This window comes from Brassica oleracea, chromosome C8 (genome assembly GCF_000695525.1).
Source record: "Brassica oleracea var. oleracea cultivar TO1000 chromosome C8, BOL, whole genome shotgun sequence".
Taxonomy (NCBI): domain Eukaryota; kingdom Viridiplantae; phylum Streptophyta; class Magnoliopsida; order Brassicales; family Brassicaceae; genus Brassica; species Brassica oleracea.
The window spans coordinates 31,140,755-31,150,012 of NC_027755.1; the positions used below are offsets into that span (position 1 = coordinate 31,140,755).

The following is a 9,258-nucleotide window of genomic DNA, read 5'->3' on the forward strand; positions in this document are numbered from 1 at the left end:
ACGCCGGCGGTGCCGACCAATTAACGTCAGCTAGTTTTATACACCTTTTGTTATCCTTACAATGTTGATACTTGAGAGTTGAGACCACTCTCTTTTCTAAGGAAAAAACTGTGTGATTCAGAAAAGAAAAGCATCAATATATACATCAAGACACAAAGCCAACTCATCATGAAGGCCAAACAATGACAGCTCAAAAATATAAATTAGAAATTGGTCGTTTTCATTAATCATGCAGTCAATTAATCCATATTTATACTTTGAATATCTAGTCTAAGGTCTAATTTTATTCAAGTTTAACGTTCCTTCTATAAGAATAATATTTATATCTCGCCGGGTCCAAGCAAATGACCAGATTAAGCTATACAAAAAGGATTAAAGACTACATAAAAAGTTATATGATCCTAAGGTCGCTGCTAGTCCCTGACCAAAAAAATAAGAAACTTTAGTCGATGGACAACTTATCATCAACATTTCTTGGTATGATAGGAACTATGAAGGATTAATGCTTTTAAACGTAATTATTTTTTCTGGTTCAAAAGATACTACAACAGCTCACATTTTGATGATCGTTGCTTTTTCATTTTAAAAGATTTCAATTTTTATTGCTCAACTGTGGATTTATACAAGAATCAACACTTACAGTATTATACAGTGGAGAAAAGAAGATAAATTTTGATGCATCTTGTCTTTCAAGTTTCACCAATAGTCTCCACAGGAGCAAGTTCCATTCTTAAAATGATGAAACCTCCTAACATCTCTCAATATGATTTCTCTGTCAACAATCTTTGAGATAAACTTTGTAGCTTGATGACAGTCATTACAAACCCTCAGGTTTTTAGCCACCCTAATAACCGTACCCGGTGACGTGTTGAGTATCCCAAACGCAATCGCTAGCTTCTCACTGTGTCCACATAGCAAAACCTCTTTTTCATCTTCTTCTACATTGTGAAGCACACAAGACGTGTCAGGTACATACCCTTCTTTTCTCATTTTCTCCCACAAGGCCTCCAGATATCCATGGAGCTTCTCGCTTTGCGGGTGAGATGAATCACCAGCTATGAACTTATGTACTTCATCTCCATGCTCGATCCAGCTACATCCAGGTTCTTTTCTCACCCCTTTCTCTTTCATTTTTCTCCTTACCTCTGTTGCTTTCTCCCAAAGACCTGCTGATGAATATATATTGGCAAGTAGCACATAGTGACTAGCAACGTCTGGTTCCAGCTGAACGAGATTCTGAGCAGCTATTTCTCCGATTTCTAGGTTATTGTGAATCCTACAAGCACCTAGGAGGCTACTCCAAGCTCCAGCTTTGTCAAAATCAAGAGGCATCGTGTTGATGAGCTGATATGCTTCTTCAACTCTACCAGCCCTTCCAAGCAAATCTACAACACACGCATAATGATCTGAGCTAGGTTCAAACCCGTATTCGTTTTGCATATTGTAGAATATTCTCAATCCTTCGTCCACCATCCCTGAATGGCTACAAGCTGCAAACACTGAGATGAACGTAACCTCGTTTGGTTTTACTTTCTGTACCATCATCATCTTGAGCAGATCTATGGCGTCTTGCCCGTTTCCGTGCATCCCGTATGCCATTATAATGACATTCCAAGTTATGACGTTTCTGATTGGAATCTGATCAAACACTTTTCTCGCGTTGTGGAGGCAGCCGCATTTTGCGTACATGTCAACTAAAGCGCTTCCTACAGCCACACCAGTTGCTAAATTGTTCTTGATGGAGTAAGCATGGATCTCTTTTCCCTTTGCTAATGCTGACAGTGCAGCACAACTGGGGAGGATTGTCATCAGAGTGATGGAATTAGGTTTCAGATCAGCTCGGTTAGCTTTTCTTTCAAAGTATTGCATCTTGTGTAGCACAAGAAGCGCATCCTCATGGCATTCTGAGAATACATAACCGGTAATCATCGTGTTCCACGTAACTAAATCTTTATCTTCAAGTTTACCGAATATCATCTCGGCGATATCGATCTTCCCCAGCCTAGAGTACATATCCATCAACGCGTTCTGCACAAACCTGTCTTCTCCTAGACCTCTTTTCACGACAAAACCATGGATCGCTTCTTTTCCGGAGAACGCGTTAGAACGGACACTAGCGGGTACAACGCTCGCCATCGTGGTCGTGTTAGCCGAAACCCCAGTACCACTCTCTTCCATTTCCATAAACAGAGACAATGCTTCCTCGTCGTGCTCGTTCTGCGCGTACCCAGCGATCATAGCATTCCAAAGACCAGTCCTTCTATCGAAGATTCCATCAAACACACGACGAGCACTCACCACTCGCTTGCAGTTACAATACATATCAACCAAAGCACTCCCAACAAACGAATTCTCATCCAAAGAGCCGTTTTTCAAAGCGTAAGCGTGCATCTCCTTCCCTGTCCTCAACAACTCCAAGCGTGAACAGACGGGAAGAACACTCGAGATAGTAAACCCATCTGGCTCAACACCTTCCAACACCATTTCTCTCAAATACTCCAACGCCTCGAGAAACTGCTCGTTCTGACACAAAGAGCTCAACACAGTGTTCCACGTGACCAAATCACGACCTTCAAAACTCCCAAGCAAAGCTTTGGAAGATCCTAACTTCCCCAGTTTACCATACATACCCACCAACGTGTTCACCATAAACGAATTCAACTCACCCTTCCTCAAACTAAACGCATGAACCTGCTTCCCAAGCAACAACCCCTCACGCAGATTCGAGCAAGCGATAGCTACACTCACCAACGTAAACGAACTAGGCTCCACGTCCTCATCCAACATACACCGGAAAGCCTCCACCGCCATCTCCCACTTCTCGAAGCTACACAAGGAAGAAATCAACGAGTTCCAAGAGACTTGGTTTCTCTCGGTAATTCTATCGAACACCTTGTAGACAGCTCCGAAGTCTCCGCACTTTCTATATAAATTCACGAGGGTGTTCGCAACGGTCACGGAGTCTACTCCGTATCCGAATTTATACACGTGTGCGTGGATCTGCTTCCCCAAATCCGCGTTGCGGAGGTCAGCGACGGCTTTTAGCAAAGCGGGGAAGGCGAAGTTGTCGGGCGTTATGCCTAGTACGATCATGTCGATGTAAGTTAAGACGGCTTCACGGAGAAGGTTTGATCGGACTTTCGAGCGGAGGGAATCGATCCAAAACTCCGGGGAGCGTGGTTGAGAGATGAGATTCGAAGGCGCGACATCGAAGACCGCGTCGGAGACTTCCGCTAATGCTGCAGAAGAGGTTGGTGTGGCGCGAAGAAGGTAAGGACGTTTGTGGCGGGAAAACGGAAGCGGTTGAGATACGGGAGGGAGTAGAAGGTGGAAGTGAAGAAGGCAAGAGAACATGACTCGGAGATATGGTTATGGCGTCCTATCATCTCTGTGCGGCCTCTGTGACTCGGTGACGGAGGTATATGGGCCATTACTAGGCCTTAAATGGGCCTAACATAAGGGCTCGACAGCTATTTTTGTGACTCGGTGACAGTGTAAAGAGGAAAGAGTGGAATTCAAAAGGATCATATCATCCCGCCATTGGCAGAAACTCAGAGGAAACCTTCGCTCGGAAGCTAATCTAGAAGATGAGGGAGTTTTTTTTTTTGTTTTTTTGTTTTTTTTTTGATCTTTGTAGGAGAAGCTTTCTTGCCAAGCAAAGAGAAAACAAACTGATGTCAAAACCTACAATTTTTCAGCTTTTGGGGTTTATAATGTAAAATTTGCGCCATGAGTATGTGAAAAATAGATTTTGAAATTCTGGTTAATTTGTGAAAAATATATATTGAAATTCTCGTTAATTAATAATCAAATGGAGGGGAAGGTTTGTTATAAATTCAAACTTCTCTCTCCCCCCCTCTCCACTCCCCCTAACAAACACTATCACCAACAATCATCCTAGAGAGAGAAAGAGAGAGAAAATGGAGAGAAAAATGGAAGCGATCTTAGCAAGGTTGGAGAAATTGGAGAGTCTACGTCGCAAAGACCAAAGAGCTGTGGCCAACCTTCTGGAGAAACTGCAAGATGAAGAAGAGGAGGTAGAAATGGCCGAGAATCAGTCGTCGAAGGTTACTCCACAGCCGAATCTGTTTTAAATTTACAGTCACTTAATCTATTGTATCTGATGGTGTAGGATGCGCTCGTGTTGTTTGAAGCGGAGAAGGAGACACCGGGAGACACGGCGGCGGAGGATGACGAGGATGACGTGGTGACACCGTTGGTGCGTCGACAAATTAAACGACCTCTCTTGAACGTGGTGACTGATACGGCGGATAAAGTAATCTCCACTGCTTCTTCCAAAATCTGATTAATTTTACAGTCTTGTAATCGGTTGTATCTGATGGTGTAGGACGCGCTCGTGTTGTTTGAATCGGAGAAGGAGACACCGGGAGACACGGCGGCGGCGGTGGTGCGTCCTAGACGAATTAAACGACCTGTCTGGAACGTGGTGACTGGGACAGCGGATAAAGTAATCTCCACGGCGGCGGCGAGTATTCTAAAGCCTACACAGAGACCGGATGGTACTCTAAGGAAAGCAGTGAAGATTCGAGACGGATGGGTTTCAGAAGACGAGGTTGAGATTTATCGACATCCACATTTTGAGGTTCAGATAGAGCTCTCGCGTGTTTTGGAATCCATAGAGAGCATTCATTTAAAAAAAAAGTTCTACAGGTGAAATCCCCCGAGAGTCGAAAGCGTACATGTGGAGAAGATCTGGAGAAACCTCAGCAGCAGGTGGGGGAGACTCATACTCATGGATTTACACCACCGGCTCCACTGTCAAAGATAATCCCGACCTCTCCCGCTCCGGCGTTGACAGATGTAAGAACTATTTTATTTTATTTTCTTTGGGGGCTGGGGGAGATCAGATATTTCAGTATTGTGTATGTATGTATGCTAGGCGGTTCGTCGTACTAACAGGTTGGCCTTCTGGGGTGAGTTGGAAGAGAAGGAGGAGAAGATCCTGGAGGAGGAGGAGAGGATGAAGATGAAGAAGTAGTAATCGTTGGTATGGATTAACGATAATGAGCCATTAACTCTTTGTTGATGAAGAAGAATAAGTAGTAATCTGGATTAACAATAATGAGCCATGAACTCTTTGTTTCTCTTTTGTTGCCGTAATAACGATTTGGGAAAATTGGATATTATATCTGGAGGTTTATATAAAGCAATCAGGTTTATTGGTTTAGATTATATCAATGATTGGTTTAAATCAGTTAATGGTAACCTAAATAAACTTTTGTCCAAAAAAAAAAAAAAACATAAATGCATTACCCTCTCCAACCTTCCTTACTCCTCCTGATCCAAACCCTAGGCGGAAGCGCCGACTCGATTAACCGCGTCGGATCCCCAGATCTCCGGCGACCACGCGCTTCTATTGATTCCGTCGGAGCTGATTTGCGGGATCTTATTCAATCGTATAAGAATCTGCTGCCTAGAATGCACATAAGTTGTACTAGCAGCGCTCGCTTCTGCCTTCTTTTTTTTTTTGGATCTTTGTAGGAGAAGCTTTCTTGCTAAGCAAAGAGAAAACAAATTGATGTCAAAACCTACAACTTTTCAGCTTTTGAGGTTTATAATGTAAAACCTTTTACGAATTTTCATATAATCTTTTATTTTCTAATATTGTAACAAAGCGTTGAGGTCATCGCTCCATAGCGCCAAAAGCCATCGCTGTTAGAAAGGGATATGTGAAAAATAGATTTTAAAATTCTGGTTAATTTATGAAAAATAGATTTTGAAATTCTCGTTAATTAATAATCAAGGGGAGGGTTTGTTATAAATTCAAACCCCTCCACTCCCCCTAACAAACACTATCACCAACAATCATCTGAGAGAGAGAAAGAGAGAGAAAATGGAGAGAAAAATCGAAGAGATCTTAGCAAGGTTGGAGAAACTCGACGGAAAGACCAACACGATGTGGCGATCCTTCTCGAGAAACTGGCCAACGATGAAAAAAAGGAGGTAGATCCGAGTGTGAAGAACGCGGCGGCGAATCAGTCGCAGGTAACTCCACCGCTTCTTCGCCGAATCTGTTTTAACTTTACAGTCTCGTAACTTGTTTTGTTGAATCTGATGATGTAGGAGGGAGACACGGCGGCGGGGAATGATGTCAAGGATGCCGTGGTGTCACCGATATCTGGAGATTGCACAGGGGCGGAGAATCAGTCGAAGGTTACTCCACCGCTTCTTCGCCGAATCTGTTTTAACTTTACAGTCACGTAATTTGTTTTGTTGAATCTGGTGATGTAGGAGGGAGCCAAAACGCTGTGGCGATCCTTCTCGAGAAACTGGCAAACGATGAAGAAGAGGAGGTAGATCCGAGTGTGAAGAACGCGGCGGCGAATCAGTCGCAGGTAACTCCACCGCTTCTTCACCGAATCTGTTTAACTTTACAGTCACGTAATTTGTTTTGTTGAATCTGGTGATGTAGGAGGGAGCCAAAACGCTGTGGCGATCCTTCTCGAGAAACTGGCAAACGATGAAGAAGAGGAGGTAGATCCGAGTGTGAAGAACCCGGCGGCGAATCAGTCGAAGGTTACTCCACTGCTTCTTTGCCGAATCTGTTTTAACTTTACAGTCTCGTAATTTGTTTTGTTGAATCTGATGATGTAGGAGGGAGACACGGCGGCGGGGAATGATGTCAAGGATGCCGTGGTGTCACCGATATCTGGAGATGGCACATCGACGGAGATTCAGTCGAAGGATACTCCACCGCTTCTTCGCCGAATCTCTATAAATTTACAGTCACATAATTTGTTTTGTTGAATCTGATGATGTAGGAGGGAGACCACAATGCTGTGGCGATCCTTCTCGAGAAACTGGCTAACGATGAAGAAGAGGAGGTAGAACCGAGTGTGAAGAACGCGGCGGCGAATCAGCCGAAGGTTACTCCACCGCTTCTTCGCCGAATATGTTTAACTTTACAGTCATGTAATTTGTTTTGTTGAATCTGATGATGTAGGAGGGAGACCAAAACGCTGTGGCGATCTTTCTCGAGAAACTGGCTAACGATGAAGAAGAAGAGGTAGATCCGAGTGTGAAGAACGAGGCGGCGAATCAGTCAAAGGTTACTCCACCACTTCTTCGCCGAATCTGTTTTAACTTTACAGTCTCGTAATTTGTTTTGTTGAATCTGATGATGTAGGAGGAAGACACGGTGGCGGGGAATGATGTCAAGGATGACGTGGTGTCACTGATATTTGAAGATGGCACGGCGGCGGAGAATCAGTCGAAGGTCACTCCACTGCTTCTTCCCCGAATATGTTTAACTTTACAGTCTCGTAATTTGTTTTGTTGAATCTGATGATGTAGGAGGGAGACACGGCGGCGGGGAATGATGTTAAGGATGGCGTGGTGTCCCCGATATCTGGAGATGGCACAGCGGCGGAGAGTAACTCGAAGGTTACTCCACCGCTTCTTCGCCGAATATGTTTAACTTTACAGTCATGTAATTTGTTTTGTTGAATCTGATGATGTAGGAGGGAGATCAAAACGTTGTGGCGATCCTTCTCGAGAAATTGGCTAACGATGAAGAAGAGGAGGTAGATCCGAGTGTGAAGAACGCGGCGGCGAATCAGTCGAAGGTTACTCCACCGCTTCTTCGCCGAATATGTTTAACTTTACAGTCATGTAATTTGTTTTGTTGAATCTGATGATGTAGGAGGGAGACACGGCGGCGGGGAATGATGTCAAGGATGCCTTGGTGTCACCGATATCTGGAGATGGCACGGCGGCAGAGAATCAGTCGAAGGTTACTCCACCGCTTCTTCGTCGAATATGTTTAACTTTACAGTCACGTAATTTGTTTTGTTTTGATTATGATGTAGGCAATCTTATTGTTTGAAGCCGAGAAGGAGACACCGAGAGACACAGCAGCGGCGAATGATGGTGATATCAAGGATGCCGCAGTGTCACCGGTGGTGCGTCCACGAATTAGACGAATTAAACGACCTTGGAACTTTACAGTCTCGTAATTTGTTTTGTTGAATCTGATGATGTAGGAGGGAGACACGGTGGCGGGGAATGATGTCAAGGATGACGTGGTTTCACTGATATCTGAAGATGGCACGGCTGCGGAGAATCAGTCGAAGGTTACTCCACTGCTTCTTCGCCGAATCTGTTTAAATTTACAGTCACGTAATTTGTTTTGTTTTGATGATGTAGGAGGGATACCAAAACGATATGGCGATCCTTCTCGAGAAACTGGCTAACGATGAAGAAGAGGAGGTAGATCCGAGTGTGAAGAACGTGGTGGCGAATCAGTCGAAGGTTACTCCACCGCTTCTTCGCCGAATCTGTTTTAAGTTTACAATCTCGTAATTTGTTTTGTTGTATCTAATGATGTAGGCAATCTTATTGTTTGAAGCCGAGAAGGAGACACCGAGAGACACAGCAGCGGCGAATGATGGTGATATCAAGGATGCCGCAGTGTCACCGGTGGTGCGTCCACGAATTAGACGAATTAAACGACCTTGGAACTTTACAGTCTCGTAATTTGTTTTGTTGAATCTGATATTGTAGGAGGGAGACACGGCAGCGGGGAATGATATCAAGGATGTCGTGGTGTCACCGATATCTGGAGATTGCACAACAGCGGAGAATCAGTCGAAGGTTACTCCACCGCTTCTTCGCCGAATCTATTTAACTTTACAGTCACGTAATTTGTTTTGTTGAATCTGATGATGTAGGAGGGAGACCAAAACGCTGTGGCGATCCTTCTTGAGAAACTGGCTAACGATGAAGAAGAGGAGGTATATCCGAGTGTGAAGAATCAGTCGAAGGTTACTCCACCGCTTCTTCGCCGAATCTGTTTAACTTTACAGTCACGTAATTTGTTTTGTTGAATCTGATGATGTAGGAGGGAGACACGGGCGGGAAATGATGTCAAGTATGTCGTGGTGTCACCGATAACTGGAGATGGCTCGGCGGCGGAGAATCAGTTGAAGGTTACTCCACCGCTTCTTCGCCGAATCTGTTTAACTTTACAGTCACGTAATTTGTTTTGTTGAATCTGATGATGTAGGAGGGAGACACGGGCGGGAAATGATGTCAAGGATGTCGTGGTGTCACCGATAACTGGAGATGGCTCGGCGGCGGAGAATCAGTTGAAGGTTACTCCACCGCTTCTTCGCCGAATCTGTTTAACTTTACAGTCACGTAATTTGTTTTGTTGAATCTGATGATGTAGGAGGGAAACCAAAACGAAGTGGCGATCCTTCTCGAGAAATTGGCTAACGATGAAGAAGAGGAGGTAGA

The 9,258-nt window shown here is 44.2% G+C and overlaps 1 protein-coding gene across 1 annotated transcript; it reads right to left on the bottom strand.

Annotated features, from left to right (window-relative positions):
• Positions 1-560: 560 nt before the first annotated feature.
• On the bottom strand, positions 561-3,526 carry LOC106312409 (pentatricopeptide repeat-containing protein At3g57430, chloroplastic). Its single transcript, XM_013749925.1, has one exon. It carries the CDS (start codon positions 3,352-3,354, stop codon positions 697-699), a length of 2,658 nt encoding a protein of 885 aa, XP_013605379.1. The 5' UTR covers positions 3,355-3,526; the 3' UTR covers positions 561-696.
• Positions 3,527-9,258: the final 5,732 nt, after the last annotated feature.